At 43.3% G+C, this 21,415-nt stretch overlaps 2 protein-coding genes across 3 annotated transcripts in view; one reads left to right on the top strand and one right to left on the bottom strand.

Annotated features, from left to right (window-relative positions):
• IGF2R (insulin like growth factor 2 receptor) overlaps window positions 1-21,415 on the bottom strand; it is a 65,086-nt gene that overhangs the window by 22,233 nt on the left and 21,438 nt on the right. The window contains exons 12-30 of the mRNA XM_081856530.1: window positions 18,741-18,881; window positions 18,424-18,570; window positions 17,673-17,810; window positions 16,058-16,199; window positions 14,346-14,523; window positions 13,651-13,766; window positions 13,016-13,169; window positions 12,190-12,366; window positions 11,524-11,625; window positions 10,313-10,414; window positions 10,027-10,192; window positions 8,975-9,145; window positions 7,781-7,924; window positions 6,559-6,737; window positions 5,151-5,238; window positions 4,509-4,727; window positions 2,930-3,063; window positions 1,660-1,757; window positions 1,079-1,215 (exon numbers count right to left, since the gene is read on the bottom strand). Coding sequence (XP_081712656.1) covers window positions 1,079-1,215; window positions 1,660-1,757; window positions 2,930-3,063; window positions 4,509-4,727; window positions 5,151-5,238; window positions 6,559-6,737; window positions 7,781-7,924; window positions 8,975-9,145; window positions 10,027-10,192; window positions 10,313-10,414; window positions 11,524-11,625; window positions 12,190-12,366; window positions 13,016-13,169; window positions 13,651-13,766; window positions 14,346-14,523; window positions 16,058-16,199; window positions 17,673-17,810; window positions 18,424-18,570; window positions 18,741-18,881 — 2,733 coding nt within the window. The remainder of the gene's footprint in view (window positions 1-1,078; window positions 1,216-1,659; window positions 1,758-2,929; window positions 3,064-4,508; window positions 4,728-5,150; window positions 5,239-6,558; window positions 6,738-7,780; window positions 7,925-8,974; window positions 9,146-10,026; window positions 10,193-10,312; window positions 10,415-11,523; window positions 11,626-12,189; window positions 12,367-13,015; window positions 13,170-13,650; window positions 13,767-14,345; window positions 14,524-16,057; window positions 16,200-17,672; window positions 17,811-18,423; window positions 18,571-18,740; window positions 18,882-21,415) is intronic.
• LOC309338975 (proto-oncogene Mas-like) overlaps window positions 3-21,415 on the top strand; it is a 66,614-nt gene continuing 45,201 nt past the window's right edge. The window contains exons 1-2 of one of the 2 annotated variants that reach the window (XR_014155122.1): window positions 3-729; window positions 3,392-3,501. The gene's annotated coding sequence lies outside the window, so the exon portion shown is untranslated. Of the gene's footprint in view, window positions 730-3,391; window positions 3,502-21,415 lie in introns of those variants that run through there. The other variant, XM_081856536.1, reaches the window with a different exon arrangement.

Raw genomic sequence — 21,415 nt, 5'->3', positions numbered from 1 at the left:
TTCCAAGCCGAAAAGACGCAACATGAACCTAACGCAACACAAGTCATATTCAGAGCAGACCTACTGAAATAAATGGATCTACTCCCAAGTATGTCTTGGTTTGCTGTTATTCCCAAGATAGAACACATTCCACGACTATACAAAAATAAATACCAGGGTTAGGAAAAAACATTGCAAAGAGCAATAGGAATCAAGGACAGTGTGTTCACAATCAAAGGTAGGAGCTGTTCCATTTACTACTCTTTTACCATGTAAAAAACCTATGTTCGCATTCACAGTGGGTTACAACAGTACTTTTTAATCTCTTTTCCCACATCCAACTCTTTGGACACCAATGTTCTCAGTTTCAAGGAAGCTATGTAGGTCATTCCTCCCTTGCTCCAGGGTAATTTTTAAGACAATGAGGCAGAACTGGTACACTGTTGCACAAACAGAGAATGCTAGGAGAAGAATCAGATTACAGGATGCTTACAGCTTTCACTTAGCCTTAAATAGGACACAGCAGGTTTCATAACACAGCTGCAGCCATAAAAGAGTGAAGACAGCATTCACCTGCTCTCTCTACATGGAGAAGCCCAATATGAGAAAAAAGACGGAGCGGGTGCACAGTGGATTGCCTTCTTCATAACACTCCAGTTCCCAATATACAGCTTATCTTGCAAGCAACATCAAATTTTGCTATGCTTTTCACCGGGTGTCAAGGCAACAGACAGGATGCTTAGCTGTGAGGTAAGTGGGGATAAGTATTCCCCCTCTCCTTAAGGGATCTTGGGGCTCTGGTCACTCTGCTACAGGCTCCAACACTACTGCCACACACACGTTTGGGTAGCAGCAATGGGAAGAACTTGATTGTCAGTGGGTGTGGCTTTCCGCGTTCTAACATTTACCCAGCAGGCAGTCAAGGCCATGCACTTCTAACAGCACATGGGTTTGCGGAAATGCCTTGCTATGGTGAAGTGGTCCCCAAAAGAGCTGTGGCCTCCCTTCTTTCCCACCCTGCCCCTGTTCAATCCCTCTACTTGGCCCCACTCCTGCCTGCGGGGGCACACGCAGCCTGTGCTGTCTCTCCAGTTCTTACCCGCTCCTCGATGTGGCACCAAAGATTTACAGACGTTAATGTAGTATTTTTGAGTAGAGTTAGTCATTGAAATGGCTTCCCAGTTCTCCTTATGCCGTGTCAGAGAAGAGAGATCGTATGAGTTGCCAGTACTGTCTCTGCAACAGAACAAAGGACGTTTTACAGCAAAAAAGGTAACAGGATACATCCTGCGGAAAAGCACATCAGCAGTGTAAGGAGTGCCAAAAAGTGCCATAAAAATCCAAGCAAAATTTCCTGTCCTGCCACATAGCTTATCTAGCAGAACGACCACCACTCTTCTGTTAACTACTCTAGCAGCGCAAAAGCTTCTCAAGTATCTAGGGGTTCCGTATCTGAGAATCTGTACAACAAGATGGTCTTTCGACACCCACCATCTCACCACCACCCACTTGTTAGTTGTTTCTGCTGAGTTCTCCCCCACCCCCCAAAAATCATCACACTGAATAGCTGCTTTAATGGCCTAGGCATCACCATTTAACACAGATGGAACAGGAAGCCCTAAAGAAGGGGTGGGGAGGAAATAAATTTATTGTTTTGGCAGCCAGGTGAAGTCAACTTACTTATAGGAGCACTCGATAGACCTGGAAGGTGGGCAGGCAAGAGGAGTGTGCCACTCAAACAAATAGGTGCAATCCTCCATTTCCTTCAGAAACACTGGCTGAGAAAAGAAAGGTAAAACACTCCACAACCCGTTACATACAGAAGCCGACAAGACCAGTAGGGCTGAAAGCAGACAACCCTACCCCATCCGAGGTCTGGACTATGGATTATGCAAAACAGTAACCATCTGCAAAAAGGAGCTTCTGCTCCAATGCACCATCTACATCTTATACTGGGGAAATGCACTGTGGTCCTATTCATACAAAAATTTAAAACAAGACCAAATGGATTTTAATCAGAAGGGTGAATCTGAAGTATTTTGGCTAACATAAATAACGGATTCAAACTCATCACCTTGGCATGTGCTGCTTTCACAGTACACTTTATTTGCTCAGCAGTTTTTACCTTTTCTTTTTTTAAACAAAGTAATTTTGTTACTAACAAATTTAGCTGCCCTAACAATATTTGGGTTTTCAGTACTTTTGGCCCACCCTACTTACCTGGTTCACATGCTGCATATAAATAAGCTGAATGAGAGCAGAATGAGGATCTACCTGTGCAATTATGATTGGTGCCACATAAAGTCGGTGGAGAGGGAAGGGCAATGGCAATTATGGAATGAACTTGCAGATATCAAGCTCTATGCACATGGGTGCATGGTGGATGAAGTGTTCATGTAGGGCCCATCAGGTGGGCTCAGGGGCTGGGCACACCTGTGCAACCCTGATCTCCAACTGCACATATAGCCAGCAGGGGCAGAACGTAAATCTGGGAGATGTCTCAATGATTTGCAGTAGATCAGTAAGTTCCTGATTCCCAGTTGTTTAAAAATACCACCACAAAAATGACTCCTTTTCCTCCTCTTAATTATACAGCTGAAATGAAGAAAGCTTGCCGGGGCCGGGGCAGGGAGGAGAGCAAGAGTGGGGGGTTTTGTGTGCACAGAACTATTGTGTCTCCACTCCAGTCTGGCATGCAAAGTAAAATTCCAAGGTTCAGACTATTTTTATTCAGACTATTCTTTTTCACCAGGCTCTGGAAGGTGGATCTCTAGGTTCCAGTTAATTATTTAAAAAAAAGAAGCCCATGCAGATCCTGCAAGTCTGATGTCTGCCCACCTAGGCTCTATGAGGTTACAGCTCTGTGTGCTTAGAGCTTATGGCTTTGCAGGAAAAGTTACATAAGGGGTTTTGACAATCACATTTGAAACTAACACCCAAGTCTGCTTACCTGCGAATTACTTTCAGGATCACAATAGAACAATATGGCTGTTGACCGCTGATATACCTTGTGGCATGTCTCCCCGTTGGTGTAGTTAATTTTGATTAATCCATTTTCAAATGTCAGCTTTGTAGTTTTCAAACCTGAACAGTGAGTTATAAAGAGTATATTAACTGAAGGCATAGGAGTTTTAGACTGTAAACATTAGCCATATAGACTAAAGCTAATTTGGCCTGTGGGCTCAGTGGGTCCCCCAATGCTGCCTTATTTTGTAGTCAGCTTGCAAAGCACACTAAGGAATGACAGCTCTAAAAAGAAAAGCTTAGACTCATCTAGTTGTTTTTTAATAGCAATTCCACCCCCACTGATGTTAAGATTGATGATTTGTTGAAATTGGGGAGGGTGGGGGGTATGCTGACCTGAGCATGACCTGGGACATGATATTGGCCCTTTCCCATCTCCTCTTCCCAGTGTTCCCACTATCCAACCCAGTTTCCACTCAATACACTACAGAAATGCAAGGACATCTCCAGAGGGGCTCTACAGGCAACATGACTCAACACTCTGCGCATACACAATACTTAACTTGTTTTCAGGCTGCCCAACAAGAACATAAATAGAAATCAAAACACATTATATAATAATATGTATTTATATAAAAATAAAGGTGTGCGTACACATGTACTTTATTTACACCCCACTCTGTGTGTTTAGTTACAGAATGCATACATGTGCATGTCTAGTGCCTGAGTGTGCATGTGTTCATACACAGAATCTGAGCACAGTGCTGCATCTGATCAGAAATTGTGGGGGAAGTATGTGGAGGGAGATGCCATCTCCAAACTCAACTGGGTTCAAGGTTATTTTACTAGTTCTCAACTGTGGACTTCAAGGTCAAATGCTAATACTAACCATGGAAGACAGGTAAATGTTAGCTGTGGGAATAGCATACAGCAGCCATCACAGCTACATGATGACTTACCGTATTTTTTGGGCCACAGGGCGCACCTAGTTTTTTTGGGGGGAAATAAAGAAGAAACTTTTTATCCCCCCCCCAGGCGCGGGGCTGGGGCGGGGGAAGCCCGAGCTTCCCCCGACCCCAGCCCCCAGAACAGGCAGCTCTCCGCAAGCTGTGGGAGAGCTGCGCGAAGCCCGAAGCCTGGGGGCGCTGAGCTCAGCGCGCCCCCAGGCTTCGGGGTGCAGGCAGCTCTCCCACGGCTTGTGGAGAGCTGCCTGTTCTGGGGGCTGGGGTCGGGGGAAGCGCACCGACCCCTCTCGCTCTCCAGGCTTCAGCAAAAGCCTGCATTCGCCCCATAGGACGCACACACATTTCCCCTTCATTTTTGGAGGGGGAAAAGTGCATCTTATAGGGCGAAAAATACGGTAGCTGGAAATATCAGGAACGTCAAGGGGTATTCCTTCCCCTAGATAGAAATACTAGACAAATGTGTGGATTTTAAAATAAAACTATTTAAGGTGGACATTTGCTCTGGAAGTACACCTTGATGCTTCATGCATCCTCCCCTCTGAAGCCAGGCAAACTTCCCCTGATATATCCAAGCCGCTACATCCCAGAATGACATCTTACCTGCTATTTTTTTAAAGCTGGGGTCTCGTTTCTTAATTTGACATGCCGACACAACATCTGCAGCTGTTCCTGGTTCATTGCACTTCCCCACTGTTAATCCATCACAGACTCTGAAGTAGTAGTCGTATTCCTCAGTGCTCACTTTCACATCCTTCCCACGAAGCGGTGTCAGATCATACACATGACCATACCTTGGATCTTTTACTTGACAGTTCTCACCTTAAAAGAAGACCACACCCAGGGGAATGTTATTCACATGCACACAAAGCCTTATTCCCAGGTCAACGCCTCGGTCCAAAGGTGGACCAGAGAGAACATTTTCTGAATATGAATTTGTGCATCTCTTCATTTCAGAACGTTGCAGTTATTTTCGGAAAGTTGTTTTGTATGAGAAAGGAGTCCATTTGCAAACTTTTATGCAATCATTCCATAACAAAAGCTACGTATGATTTTCTTATTTTCTACTCAAAATGCTTTGCAAGTTAAGATCAGCCGTGCCATGTATCTGGAATCACAGTAGATAGATAATTTAAGGCCATCTGAATTGTCTTATTTCTTCTTGCATTCCAATTATGTACTATTTTTTTGCCAAGAGTTTTAGACACATTAGTTAAATAATTTTATTTAACTACAAATACTTACCCTCAACCCTGTGCACAGGACAAGCTGCTACTGTTCTCCAAAGAAACACAAACTCACAGTCGTCTTCATGTTGAAACACTGGTGATCCCTAAGTAAAAAGGAGGAGTTTGTTGTCAGCTTTATACATAAAGTTCTGTTTATCTCCTTATAGAAACTCAGTATATAAATTCACCCACCATTAAGTCATGTAACCAGGACTCAAATTGATCCAAATTCCTTGTAGTGAGAAAACCTGTGAATCTAAGATACTTGCTATTCACTGATCTGTTCAGGGTTATTTTATATACCTGTTGTGCGGGAAATCAGCCTGGACAAAAGTATATTGCATAATTAAGCCTGAAGTGTCACTGAAGGGTCTTTTTCAAGCTACTGGCACAACTAATGCTAATACTAACCACGGAAGGCAGGTGAACTTGGCACAAGGCACTGCAATATTGACACAATCTTTTCAGTTGTACCACACAAAGCAGATTACACAGAAATGTTTTAAGGGGAAATTACCACTATATTGTAGAACAGCAAACATAAGCAATGAGAGAGAAGAATCCCTTTTGAAAGCAAAATCTGTCTTCTCCTCAGGGCAAGATGTTTCTTGAGCAGATGGCAGTTGGGGGAGTGAAAGGCTGTCTTAGCTGGAATATGAGGAGCCAGATGATGGCACCACATGTACATGTGTCCCACATACTTACAGCTTTTAGAGGGGTCTACCTGGAACTATGTTAATTCACCATAACGATTTGAAAGTTCAGAACGTCACAAAAAATGAGAGAAAAATGCTCCAGTTTCCTGCTTGCTCAGGAAACTGGAGCACAAGAATGAATACTGCAACTCATTTGCAATACTGAGGTGTAAAATGTACATTCCACGTCAGTATTATTAGGGTTCTTGAAGTCCGCTTTGTAAATAAGCTGCTATATGCTTTGCAAATAGAAGCAAGCTTGATCAGCTACTCTGGAGAGCTCAGCAGCTTCCTATCTCATAACAAAATAATGTTGCTAGTTCTAAGCATTTGAATTCTCTCCAGATGGGGGAAGAGGAAAGAGAGAATATGATCAAATGTTAGTGGCAAGTTACAAGGGTCCCTATGCCACACCTTGTTTGTTGGGATGAGCAGTAATCACTCCAAAATGACCATCTGGGCAGCAAAGGATGCAGCTATGTGGCAGCTCTGCGTGTGGTACTCACTCACTCACTCACTTGAAGGGCTACTGGTCCTTTTAGGCTGGAAGTGGAGGAAGGACCCTGGCAGTGCATGCAAACACAGCTCCAGAGCTGCACAGGCACAATGGGAAGGGCGAGCTGCAGCTATGCAGGCAAGCCCTTCAATAGGCTTGCAAGGTTGCTAAAGGAAGTCAATTTTTTTTACATCCAGACCTTTCGGCATCAATAGACAGACCCAAAAACTTACCATACTTTGATCACACTGGAAGATGATCCGCGTTGAGTACTGCCTGTTAACTTTGCACGTGTCCCCACTTGAGTACACAATACTAAGGGACCCATCAGCGGCAGCCTGAGGACACATGTGAATCATGCCAAGACTCTGACCTTTGTCCGCGTATTTCACACAAGATCCAATTATACCACCTGCAGCCAAAAGGAACACTTAAACATGTGCTTTTAAACTCCACTAAAAAATTGCATTAATCTCTTTTAAAAGAAGGTCAGAAGTAATTCATAACAGTTTTCACTTTAAGAGTACTGAAGCCAGCAGTGCCTGGGCTGACCACCAATTGCACTTCGGGATCCAGTGAATGGAGCTCCACCCGTGGGATGCTCCCATGAAGATCAGTAGAAGGGACTCTTCAACTGATTCTTTCCCCCTAAAACCCCTGAAAAACAGTTTCAAAGAGTTCAGGAACCCTGTACTTCAGGCACAATCTCTGTAGTGGGAGTCTCTACTGGATCAAAGTCCCTTCTGTGAATGGAAGCAGGTCCTGCTCGAAGAAGGTCAACTTTGGATATAACTCAGTGTAAGTCAATGAATTACTGATGTTGGAGTATTTTTCCTCTAAGTTATTAAAAACCATTACTTTGTAATCAATTTCTTTTTAGTAAAAAGAAGTTACCATAAAAGTTCTCTCTGCCTTTTTATTAACAGCTTAAGGGTGCTTGCCCTGGCCATAAAGCTCACCAGCTTGGCATTTTCACATAAGATTCCTGAAACTAAAACTCAGTTCCAACTGTTCTTCCATAGCAAAATATAAATTCAAAGTTTAATCAAACCCGAGCAGGAAAATAAGATTAACTGCATGCATCCTGCACACCAGAGTGCCTCCCCATAACATGCCACAGCACCCTACACGTAGCAGTGACTATCTCTGCATCTATCAAAAGGCTCAGAAACTGTTCATCTGGATTTCACCAACCCTCTCTCAGCGGCAAGTTAAAGTTAGAGTTGGCTCGTGGATGTCTGAATAATTTGAATGCCAAGTTTCTCTAAGCATTCACCAAAGCTACTCAGAGGGGCTATGATAGCTCTGCTGAGAAGTATCAGGGCAAAGAGGTGAAGCAGACAGAGAATGCCAGGAGTGAGGAAGTCAGAGAAGAAGAAGGGGAACTGAGGTGGTGGGATATAGCCTGTTGCACTGATAGCCCCTCCATTCCCATAAACCAAGTCTAATGCTTACCAGGGCACCCTGATATGGGGGGAAGACGCTTGCAAACACTTAAAAAGAAAGTTCTTCCTTTTGCATCTTTTGATGTATCCAGGGCAATCCAAGGCTCACTTGCTCTGCTTAAGTCACTCAGGTCATACTCATTACCAGCTGAATCTGAAAAATAGTAATGCCAGAAACCACAAAATGCTTAATTAAGCTAAGTCTACAATATGCAGTTGACTCCAGTTTAAAGGATTACAGTAATCCAAGCCAGGCAGCCAAAATAGCAAAATGCTGTGTGATCATGTAAAAACCAAGAAGTATAAAGCAAAGACAGGCTGAACAGCTAAAATCACAATGAGGCACAGAGAAGGGGACCGGCCAGAACCGAATGCCTTGACTTGTGGGAGTGGAAGAGCTTCTCCCAGAATAAAATCCAAAATGGAGGGTAGAAGGCAGCCTACACAAGGCAGATAAAAAAAGGCGAGGAGGAACAGAATACTCAACGTCTCCAAAACATACTGAAAACTTGAATGCTCAACATGTGTTGCCATGAACATTCTTCAAGAACACTTACTGAGAAGAGATTTTTTCTCCCAACTCTTTAAAGAGAGATGTTGGTTTAGTAGGGCGGAAAGCCTCTTTGGGGAAAGGGCCCCTGTGGAAGCACCTGTCAGGTACTCCATTTTGTATCAGAAAAATAGTTTCACTACATTTTTTATAGAGGTTGCCTCTTTATGTTTGCTGTGCTAGGGCAAAGCAACCATTGAGACAACTCAATGTCACAATCCCTATGCTATTAAGCACAAAAACAAAACCTTTGGCTGGAACAGCCAATGGATTTCGTTTAGAGTGGAATGCCTTAACTTTCAGTGAGTTGATGGTAGTCAAACACTTCAGGTGTTCTAAGGCAAATGCTTTTCAAAGCAGCCCAGTTTTAAGGCAGGGAAATGTAAACTCAGCTTTTGTGGGGGAAATACTACATATGGTTTCTGTATGTGGCAGGGGGAATACAGATTTCTTTATGCTCTGTGTTCTTTAACAGTCTCCCACCCACCCCAAAGTGCATCCTAAGGGGAAAGGAAACTATAAGCATGTTGGAAACAAGTCACAGCACCTGCTGAAGAGAAGGGGGAAGGAAACATGCCACCTGCAGGACATCTCTACCACTGAAGCAGATCCGAGTGACCTTTCCAATGAATTTCCCTACATTCACTTACTTACCAGTAACTTGACAATCAACTGGAGACGGTGGGCAGGCTAAGGCCGTGTGAAACTCAAAGAAAGTATTATAAATTCTACGTGCAGAGTTAATCTCTTCATGCACAAATCTGAGTTGTCCGGGGTAGGAGGATTGATTGCAGATAAAGGTCACAGTGAAAGTGTCATTGATTCCTAAGGAGTGGAAATAAAAACACCAAAAGGTATAAAGTAAACCCACATGAGTTATTTGACAAAAAAAGGTCAGAGCTCCAACTATCTGCCTTTTTTAGAATTTTGCGTCTACTGAAAATTCACCAGCTATGACGGGAAGGTCAATGATGCATGCTGTCGCTGCACTTTGCTTGAATTCACAAAGGGATGTTTTCACTCTGTCATAAACCCACTTGACAGGAACCAAAGAGAGAACCTCCCCACTTAACACCTTCTAAACCTATTTTCCTGGACTAAAGAAGATGCCAAGCATTGCCTTTAGGCTGTGTATTCAATCTAGTAAGCCCAAGGGTCCTATTTGACTGGGTGCTTGCTTTGCCCTTGTCAGAGCCCTCCTGCAAACACATGACTAAAACGAGAAGCCTGGACACGGCTTGGTCACCATTGCCCAAGGGAATGTTGCCTATTCCCTCAGCCTCAGTGGGCCCCTTCCATCTCCCTGTGTGAATTGCAAAGATGCTGGTGGGACAGCGAACACATATGCTGTGTCAAAGATTTGCTGTAAAATTGCTACCCTTGGTTTTGATCTTACTCCATTATCTTGATTCCTTTAAGAAACTATCTTCGATGAGAAATCTGGCATTGATGATAGAGCTGATTTGAACACAGGCTCACCCAATGTCTAGCTGCTCTGCCTAAATTATTGCTTGAAGTGAGAGGACTCAGGTCTAGCTCTACCATCTTAAAGGTATCATACATTTGGAAATCTACATGCCCTGATTTAGGAAACCCAATGGAGTAGTCACAGCTCTACCTGTGCTTGTGTTGCATGAAGGGCCTCTCTCAGCTGCCCCTACCTTGCAAGGAGGGTGGAAGCAAGTGGCTCTTTGTAACAACTTTACCTGTGTATTTAAGAGACAGTTCTCCTTCTGTAGACAGCTGAAGAGTTTTGTTCAGTTTCACCAAACGAATGTGTTTCAGATCTTCTGTTTCACATCCACCAATTGAGTCAGCAACTGGCAGGCTACTGTTAACTGCACATTCCTCTGCTGGTCCACAAATGTTTAGCTAAGAGATTCAACATATAATAAAATATCTGAGATGCCATAGAATTACTAACTTGCAGCAAAAAACAAAAGGCATGAACTCAAAGGACATGAAGTATTGTGTTTGGAAAAGAAACATTACCATGTAGGACTTCCCAATTCCCATGGCTATGTATTTTTTTTCTGAAGCCAACGGTTCCAGGTTAAACACAAAGTCACTGTTGGGATCTTTTACAGTGCAGCTCTGTAAAAAACAAAACCATTTATCAAGAGGAGAGAATAAGATATGATAGATATGCACCATCAAAATGCTTGTAGCCCTCTTGATTTCCAAGTCAAGAAGGCCATCTTCCGTACTGGTTAGATACAGCTCCTCAGAGACCAATTTTAAGCTCATCTCAAGTTTTATAGACCAATGGGTATCAAACAAAAGATCAGATCTTACTTCGAGGAGGATTATGGTGCCCACATATACCAATTACTTTTACAGCTCTATCATCAGAAACAGTGCCCTGTTAAGTCACACCCAGCTAACCTTCCATTTAATTGTACAGTTGTACCTTGGTTCTTGAACGGAATCCATTCCGGAAGTCTGTTCTGACTTCTGAAAATGTTCAAAAACCAAGGCACAACTTCCGGTTGGCTGCAGGAGCTTCTTGCACTCAACTGGAAGCCGTGGAAGCTGCGTCGGAAGTTCGACTTCCAAAAAACTTTCGCAAACCAGAACACTTGCTTCTGTATTTGCAGCGTTAAGGGCGTTTGAGAACCAAGGTACAACTGTACTTTCTATGTCTCACACTTCTCACTACAACCATGGGAGCTCAAATAAAAGCTACCCAACGATGCTTAAGAACTGGATTTAACAGTTTTGCTTCCGATTAAACCTGCATTTCTTTAGGGACACTTAGAAGCTAGTATCCTGCATTTCTCCCAAGGATGCTGTGGGAAATAGAAGGGTGTTTGCAGAAGGGAGAGCCCGTTAAGACACTTTGCAAGTAGGCTTTGAGTAGATCAGAAATTTGATAATTGTAGATCTCAAGCAGCCTCTGCTGTGCCCTTCCCATTTAAGGCCTCCTCCCTGGTGGGCTGGGGGTAATGGCAAGGTGAAGGGGGGTGGGTACTTTTTTGTAAGAACCTGAGCCGGTGCTCGCAAAGACCTTTGAGCTTTTTCAAGTGCTTGACTCAGGGGCTTACAAGAATGCAATAGTTCTTAGATTAAGCTTTGGGGTGCTCATGCATCTTTGCTTCAAGCAGACATGAGCAGCAGTGGGTTGTAAAGATGCCTGCTTACCTATTCATATGGCACATGGGTAAAACCCCCACAAATGTCCACATGTGTTTTCTGCCACTCACCTGAGCATCCCCTGCTGCAGTTGTGATTGGACAAGCAGCTTCTGTTTCCCACAGGAAAACTGCAACACATTCTTTCATCTCAATGAATCTTGGGCTACTACTCTGAAAATACAAGTTGTCAGAAAGTTATGGCAAGGAATGCATACAAGCAGCCTGGCTTCAAGAGCACCATAGGGATACATTCCAAGTGTGCTGTAAATTTTTGGTCCAGTAATTTGGGAGGGTAGGATTTCAGGTTCTTTGCTTGTAAAGCAAATGTGATCATTTTATCGCAAAGCATTAGAAATTTTCCCAATAATAATTTATCCTTTCCGCCATCCAACATACACCAAGAAAAAAGTGGTAATCAGCAAGTCACTGCCTAACACAAGGCTAGCAATTTCCCGGGGACGGGGCGGGGAATGAAACCAACTCTTTATCAGTTGTACTGGACAGCCTTTAAAATCGTGCTTCAACTGCCAGCATAGATGAGTAGCTTTTACGCCATTTTGAAACGGCTAAGCAATTGGGCACTAGTAAGATCATTCTGCATTTCATAACAAAGGATATTCAAGGGAGACTTGGGTATTTATCCACAAATGCTCTGTGCTCTTACATATTGGTGGTCTAATCAGATAACATTATGACACCACACTGAGAGGAGAAGCAAGCTAGCTGGAAACTTACGAGAGTGGCCTTGGAGCAGACGAGATGGACAAGGCTTGTGAAAGGCTCACTCTTACCCTCCGCCGTGATGCACAGAGAGCCACCGGTATAATTTAGGAGGATTTTGCCAGGGCCTTCAACCACAGGTTCTTGTTGGGCAATCCCCACATTACTGATGGAAACCTCAAGCGAACCGCTCTGAAATTAGAAAAAAGAAAATCATTCTGAAGCAAAATAATTATATGATGAATTCAGGAACATATGGAGTCATGCTATGAAGAGCACTTGCTGGACTGACAAGAGAAATCCAAAATTTAACTAGGCAGTGGCAGGAGTGGGGGTGCGGCATGGCCACCATTATATCCACAGCCCATGCTGGCTAGGGTGGAATTTGGACGGAAGCAAAAGCCTGCTCCTTTCTACCCCAAACCTGGAACTGAAACAGCAATTGGGCCTGACTCAGATCCAATGCTGTCAAGTGAAGACTGTAGGGCAAGCTCAGGATCTCCCCGCTCAATCCTGTTTATGGGCTATGTGCAGGCTCCTGCTGGTGGGAAGCCAACAGGCTACAATTCAACCCAGCTGCACTTATGCAGTCAGAACTAGGAGCCCCATGCTGTCCTGGACTGGGTGAGGGGAGACCTCTGCCCCGTTCAATCCTCCCTCACCAGCACAGCAGATGGGGGCTTCGACTGCATCCTAAGTCAATCTTTTAAACTTTAGGAGGCGCTCAAGTTAATTAAACACTTGGAGATTTGCCTGCCGGAATAAATTAGATACAAAAGGGAAGAGCAGAAGGCAGGCCAAATAAAAGAGTGAAGAGGAACTCCACTGATACAATGCTCACCTTGCTGTATGTCATTTCACAGACAGATGCCCGCCTGTCACAGCCTGAGATGGGGTTCAAAGGTCGGCAGACATTTATGTAGTATATTTTGCGTGGACCCTGCTCAGAATTGTCCACTGCCTGCCAATTATCCCTGTCTGCAGACAATGATAAACTGAAAAATGTGCAAAACAAAAATATTGAGTTTGGATACATCAATTTGTATTTTAACTTTTTTTAGCAAGTTATTATCAATGACGCAGATTTCTTCATTCATTCATCTCATTGCAATGAGCATGCTAAAAAGTAACTGAATTATACTGATCAGTTTTAGAGCACAAAATGAGGAAAGCAAAAATACACACACACACACACACACACACACACACACACACACACACACACATATTCAGGAATACCAATCACTTTATAACAATAACTACAAATGGACAATCTTTGTGAGTAATATGTCCACACCCTCTTTCCTTCTTTATGATCCATTTGTTTGAAAATTTTGCAACACAGCAGGAGCATTGCTGATCTTATCTGTGACAATCTTAATTATGAAATGTATGTTTTGTGCTTTGGTCGGGAAGAACTTGCCAGCTAAGCATTTCCACCCAGACTTTACATTCACCAAATTTTGTTTTGCTTACCGTGAAAGATCATATTGCTTCATGGTTTGAGGATCTGTGACAACACATTCTGTGGGTATTTCTGGGCAGGCATATTGGGTATACCACCTGAAGTTGTAAGTGAAGTTGTCTTCTGCCTAGATTACCATAATCATATATACACAAAACAAAGAAGTTAAAACTGCAAAAGGTGAGTGACAATAGAGCTCTTTTTTAAGCTGAAACTGCCATTTTTAATTTCAAAGTGGTATGATTCTGCTGTCACACATGGAAGCTTAACTTTTACTGTCAGAAAGTCCACTCAAATCTATGTTGATATATCCAAATGTACAACATCAGCTGGCAACATTCTCTAACACACACTTTTCATACCTGCCCCTGTGTATAGAGCTCCTTCTCACTACAGGGATGCAAACCCTCTGCACAAGACCACTAAAATGACTGCTTTACTGGAAAACTTTTAATGCAGAGCTGTGCAAGTACCCTTAAGGCTAAAAACTATTATGGAAGTCTCCAAGAACTATCTGTAGATATTAAGCAAGCCTCTTGCTGCTACTAATCATCCCATAAAGGAAGATCTAAAAAAGCAGTGTGTGACATACCTCTGAACTGGCATTCCCTCTCCCCTTAGGAGGGTTAAACTTCTCATTATGTTAAACTATTGGGGACTTAACTAAGGATGTGATGCACAAGAATTATCCACAACTGGCACTCACTTGATATTCAGGTGAACCTGCGCCTGCACCACGATCACACAGGAAAGTAATATGGGTAGACCGTTGCATGTGCTTCTCATTGTTGTACGGTGTGCCATTTTGATAGTTCAACTGAATCATTCCATCATAATAGGAGAGCTCATAACTGGGCAACCCCAGACTCCATGTGTCCTTGCCACTAAAAATATACATTAACAGAACTTCATATAGGTTTCCTTTAGGGATGCAAGTACCCAAGTACCAATGAGTTTGCATTGCAAAAGCTAATATAATGCCCTAAAGGATACATGCAGTGTCTGACAGTCCAACCTTACGACTCATCTTTTGCCCACTGTATGAAGGCAGGAATGCCTGCTGCTATTTCCATCAGTGCTCTCTACTCAAAGCCAATTTATTGTTTGCATACTGGACCATTGCCTACATTCTTCATGTTGGTACTGGAGACTCCAATTGGCTATGCAACAGCAGTTCATGGGACTGAGTTCTTGGAACCATTTCCCACCTAACATAAAACCCACCAGCAAAAATCAACAACAGGCTAAATCCATTCTGGTTGACACAGGTACAACTTATGGCATGATTTCTTATTTACAACTGATAGTCATGCTGTCGTCTACACAAATAGTACCTAGATGATGTGCATACCATTGAGATTATACGTTTGAAGGGAAGTGCTAACTTATGCACGTTCTAAGGTAAACTATTATCTATAGCTATACTCCAGTTGATCAAACTTAAAATATGATAACCCGGGTTCCAGAATGCGAATCAAGTAAATCTGTGTGCCCAATAAAGCTTTTATACTTGCATTCCTTGAACAGAAGCATCCCCATCCAAAGCTTCAAGGCACAAGAATTTTGAAACACAGGTGAGCTAAAAAGCAGTTTTGACAGGTCAGGAGTGGGGCTAAACCAATTAAGAAGTCAAACCTCCCATTGCCACAAGCCCTCAAATAAGTCATTTGGACCCCAGATGACTTCCATATTTTCCTTTCCTTTCAACAGTCTTCCTCTTATGTGACTCTGTTTAAGGCCACATCAAGCTAGCAGAATCTTAGCAGTCAGAAGGCTCCTAAGAGCATTTTTTCAAAAGTAAGTTCCATTGAATTTAATGGGACTAACTCAATAACAGCGAGGGAGTGCAGCAACACAGTGCAATCTTGGGCATAAGTACTCAGAAGTTACTCTCACTGTGTTCAACAAAGTGTGGAACTTAATTACTACTACTATTAATTATTATTATTAATTACTGGTCCTTCACCCTAAGGTTCCAGTAATTTAGTCACTATTGCATGGGTTCCTCAGTAAAGGTAAAGGACCCCTGGATGGTTAAGTCCAGTCAAAGGCGACTATGGGGTGCGGCACTCATCTCGCTTTCAGGCCAAGGGAGCCGGCGTTTGTCCACAGACAGCTTTCCGGGTCCTGTGGCCAGCATGACTAAACTGCTTCTGGTGCAAAGGAACACCAGAGTACATGGAAACATCGTTTATCTTCCAGCCGCAGTGGTACCTATTTATCTACTTGCACTGGTGTGCTTTCAAACTGCTAGGTTGGCAGGAGCTGGGACAAAGCAATGGGAACTCACCCTGTCGCAGGATTCAGACTGCTGACCTTCTGATCAGCAAACCCAAGAGGCTCAGTGGTTTAGACCACAGCGCCACCTGTGTTCCTCAGTACACACACAGAGCAGGAGAAGGCATAAACAACACTTACTTTTTCTTCACTTGACATGCCGCAGACTGTGACGCACACAACTGGTTTGACATGCTGCCACAAATACTGATGTAGAAAGTATAGTCACTTGTGTTTGCTGTGTAAGTGTGATGCATCAAAGGTGATAAGTCAAAAGAGAACCCTAAGCAGAAATGAATGAAAATCATTTGTTCAGCACAAAAGTTTTAAAGACTGGGAGGTAAGATGGGCAAACATGATTTAATAGACTCCATGTGCTACCTTAAAACAGTTGCCCATAAATGATTCTAACACTCAAGTTTCACGAAGTATACACCCCCCCACCCCACTACACTTGTGGCAGTATGCATGCTTAAGGACACAAAACACCAGGTTTTCAATTTTCATTGCACTAGTGTAATTGGATTAAAGAAAATACCAATGTAATGTTGCATTTTCAAGATTCTGTCACTGGATATGCACCAGCAACTTAGAATCATAGAATCATAGAATCATAGAGTTGGAAGAGACCCCAAGGGCCATCGAGTCCAACCCCCTGCCAAGCAGGAAACACCATCAGAGCACTCCTGACATATGGTTGTCAAGCCTCTGCTTAAAGACCTCCAAAGAAGGAGACTCCACCACACTCCTTGGCAGCAAATTCCACTGTCGAACAGCTCTTACTGTCAGGAAGTTCTTCCTAATGTTTAGGTGGAATCTTTTTTCTTGTAGTTTGGAACCATTGCTCCGTGTCCGCTTCTCTGGATCAGCAGAAAACAACGTTTCTCCCTCCTCTATGTGACATCCTTTTATATATTTGAACATGGCTATCATATCACCCCTTAACCTCCTCTTCTCCAGGCTAAACATGCCCAGCTCCCTTAGCCGTTCCTCATAAGGCATCGTTTCCAGGCCTTTGACCATTTTGGTTGCCCTCCTCTGGACACGTTCCAGTTTGTCAGTAACCTTCTTGAACTGTGGTGCCCAGAACTGGACACAGTACTCCAGGTGAGGTCTGACCAGAGCAGAATACAGTGGCACTATTACTTCCCTTGATCTAGATGCTATACTCCTATTGATGCAGCCCAGAATTGCATTGGCTTTTTTAGCTGCCGCGTCTAGGAAACAAAATGTACTCTTTTTAAAAGGATAAATTATGTTTAATGCATAGGATACAACAGCATTTGATTGTTTTACTTAAACTATATGCTACATTGGACTTAACTCTTTCAAGGCAGCTTACAATAAAAACACAGAAACAGAACAAAAATATACTCATGAATAGGATTCTGGGAGACCAGCAATAGAGGCAGCCCATCGCAAAACATAAATCTAGGCCAGCAACAAAAACAGACTAAGTTTTTTGTATGGGGAAAAAAAACCACACCAAAACTTCTGGCAAAAGCCAGTAGAGAAAAGTCAGTATTAAAGTCTTTCCAGAAGGCCTCTGGCAGAGCACGACAGGCAATGAATTCTGAAGTTGTAGGATTCAGATTTGTTTTGTTTTTTTAAGAGATGGAAACAGCTCTATTCCTGCTACTTTGAGACAAGTGATGCTAGATGAAAAGAGGGAGTTGAACTAGAAGCTGGAAATTGTGACACAGACCGAAATCCCATGCCCCAGTTGCTGCTTTACCATTTTCAATAGGTTACTCACCTGCTTGAGAGTCAGAGACTCTGCAGTGGTCACCTTTTGTTTGAGACAGGACACAGGCAGCAGCAGTGTGCCATTCGAACTCATACAGGCACCCGTCGTACCCAGAACTAATCAAAACAGGAGCACTTTCCAGGTCACCTGGGAAGATACAGATAGTTATTAAACTGAACCACCAAATACACACTTCATTTTTTAAGAGACCAGTACTTGATCAGATACACAGATTAGTTACTGAAGCAAGCCAAGTGCATTACCTCAGAGGAGTCATTTTTGCATGTCCTTACACCCCCTCCCCAATTTAAAAAAAGGTGCAGGTGCCATGGGAGATCTGCATGTATAGCAGGCACAGGGAGCCTCAGGCCAGAAGGCTAAATGTACCCCTCCAGGTCCTCCTCCTGCCCCTTGAGACTCTTCCCCCTAACCACTCCCCAGCCCAACATCCCTTTAGTGTTTTTGCCCTGCTGGAATGTGTGCCTGAACAGGAAGCGAGAGTGTGGTGAGTGTGTGTGTAGAAACTAGCCTACCATACAAAGGTAAATTTTACATTTATCGTTTTGACCACTTTTGCCTCTGGCCCCATTCACCACTGGCACACTGCCTCCAAATGTTGCCCAACAAGAAATGTGACCCTCAGGCTGAAAAATGTAGCCTGTCCCTGACTTATGGACTTTACCACCACTGCCTTCATGAGGGTTTGCAGCTTGAGACTGAATCACCAGACCTTGGCTTTAATAAAAGCCAGAGTACTCACCTGGCTTGCATATGAGAAGTATCTTTGTTTCAATTGTCTTTTTTGGTCGACACTCATCGCCACCCGAATAGTAAAGCTGGATATTCTCTCCAACTTTTGTGGGAGCAGACATAAATGTCCCTAGGTTTTTTGTGGTATTGTCTTCACCTAAAAAGAGCCACACACCAAACAAGAAATACAGATACTTGTTTTAGTGAGCAATCCAATGTATGTCCTTTTAAGGAATTATTATTTTATAAATAGCACATACACCATTGTATTCAACTGTTGAATGTGGTTCTTTTAACGTGGGGAACTCATACGAGGAGGTTACTCACCAACTGAGCAAACAGATGCCTCTTCTGAACAGTTCACTGCCCCTCCTTTCTGAAGTACTTGGTGACAGACATTTATGAAAAAACGTTTCTTTTCTGTTTCCACAGGGTTACCATCTACAGCTTCCCAATTCTGCTCTAACTCTAAAATTAAGAAATTGCATTTTAGATTAACATTCCTCTAAAAGCCATATTATCTGTAGTGTTAAAATTACAGATCGTTCCCCATCCCCTGTCCAACAAATGAATGGCCATGTAGAAGCTCAACTGCAGGTCAAACCACATATTGCTTCTAATATATAGAGTTAGAAATTACCGTATTTTTCCCTCTATAACACGCAGATTTTTTTCTCCTAAAAAGGAAGGGGAAATGTCTGTGCGTGTTATAGAGCGAATGTGTGGTCCCTGGAGCCGAAAAACCAGGCAAAAATCAAATCGCGACGCTTCAAGGAAAAGGGAAGAGGAAGCGGCTGCTTTCCTGCATTCTGCCTCAGGGTCTTACTGCCCACCCTTCTCTGTTTCGTTGCTGTGTTTGCTGAAAAGGAACAAAGAGCAGGGAAAGCCCCTCCCCTCCAGGCAAGCTCCGGTGCTGCTGGGGGAGAGGGAGAGAGAGGGGGGAAGGGAGGGAGAGAGAGGGGGGGAGGGAGAGAGAGGGAGGGAGGGAGGGAGGGGGAGAGAGAGAGAGAGAGAGAGAGAGAGAGAGAGAGAGAGAGAGAGAGAGATGGCTGGCTTGGGTGGGGGAAAACTTTTGCCTTTCTTTCCTCCAACCCGTTAAATCCCTCTCCTGCATTCTTAGCCAGCTGCTTCTCTGCACACCCCTCTCATGTCCCTTCTTTGTTTTTCCTTCGCTCCCCACTTAAAATGTGGTTACAAAGCATACCACATGGATCCTCAGGATCTTTGCATTGGGTCACCCCAAATTCACCATCAGATCACATAGCATGTCCATGGCTACAGCCTGCCCCCCCCCCCCAAAATCACGCACCCACTGTTGCCTGGGGCTGCAATGGTGCAAAAATGTGGTTAAAAAGCATGGATCCACATGGATCCTCAGGATCTTTGCATTGGGTCACCCCAAATTCACCATCAGATCACATAGCATGTCCATGGCTACAGCCTGCACCAAAAAAATCACGCACCCACTGTTGCCTGGGGCTGCAATGGTGCAAAAACGTGGTTACAAAGCATGGATCCACAGGAATTCTCAGGATTTTGGCATTGGGTCACCCCAAATTCACCATCAGATCACATGTCTGTGGCCACAGCATGAAGCCCAAAAATGATACATCCACTGTTTCATTCAGAATGTTTTTTCCCTTGTTTTCCTCCTCTAAAAACGATGTGCGTGTTATGGTCAGGTGCGTGTTATAGAGCGAAAAAAACGGTACATTGGGTTTTTAATTTGTTTACTTCGTAGCAAGCACAGCCTCCTGCATTTTAATTAGGGGCCTGAAGCATGCAGGGAGGAAGGGTTCCCAGAATGCAATCCCAATTAAAATCTCTCTCCACACACACAAACAGTGATTAGCCTTAAGGGAAAGTTGCCATTGGCACCAATGCAGGTCTTTTTTCCTAAAGGCCAGCTGCTGCATTCTAATTTTTATCAGAACTTTGACTAGGAAGGAAACGGTTAAGCCCCTCCCACTCCACAACACACACACACACACACATACACACACACACACACACTACAGCCCTGTTGAAAATTTCTTCTTTCTCCATGCTTGCAATGGGGCAGTTTTTGGGGTGTGTTTTTTAAGTCCGGTGGACTTGCAAGTCACAAACTAAAAAACCTAATATCAAGTTTAGGCCCCATTACACTTACGTTTTGAACAATTATGGGTTAGTCTTTGTTAGTCTTTTCTTGCAGTTAGTTCTTTGAACATAGTAGATTAAAGAGATTTATATCATGTATGACTTATACTCATGTTAAAACCCATCAAGAAGATTTAGTTTTTGCAGTAACTTGCTAATGCTAGGTGAAAGGACAACTGGAAAAGGAGTCCAAGCAAGAGTGACAGTGAAAATCTGACAGACCTTTTGACCTGGTATCAGGAATGCTGACTGATGGTGTACAACATATATTCTGTTTGTGGAAGACTTTCCCTAGGGAAGCACACCAGGCAACTTGACAGTTTCTGGGGGCCAAGCTAAGTCATTTTTATTTTGTCAGTCTTTTGGTGGTTAATTTAGCCTCTAGTATGATGGCTCATCTTTTAGTGGGGTGGGGTAGGACTTGTCCTCCTCATTGCATTGCTGGATGAGCATTTTAGGAATTTTGAATAGTAACCCATTTTATATTTGGCTTTAAATTGATTTTATCTCTTTGTATAAAGCAACTAACGAATGCTATAAACGCCACAACACCACCAGTGGAAATAATACAATTTATAGAGCTACTGAAACTGGGCTTTATGTAAAATGCTACAAAAATTATACACAGGGTATTGTAAAACCATTAGAGCGCAAGTAAAAATCATGTGCTTATAACTGAGGGGATGAAAGTCACCCAGGAAAAAAAGGTCCGAGAAGCATTAGTGTTCCTTGTAAGCTGGTTAGGGGGTTTGCAGTGCTTCTGAGCCCATTTGGGTGCCTGCAAAGACAGGCAATATCACTGGCCAAGAGTGTGTTTAAATGGAGTTGTAGTGAAAAATTCCAGAGAGAAACCTAGGAACTGA

This window comes from Podarcis erhardii, assembly GCF_964252035.2.
Source record: "Podarcis erhardii genome assembly, chromosome: 3".
Classification (NCBI taxonomy): domain Eukaryota; kingdom Metazoa; phylum Chordata; class Lepidosauria; order Squamata; family Lacertidae; genus Podarcis; species Podarcis erhardii.
This window is presented reverse-complemented; position numbering and strand designations above follow the sequence as displayed.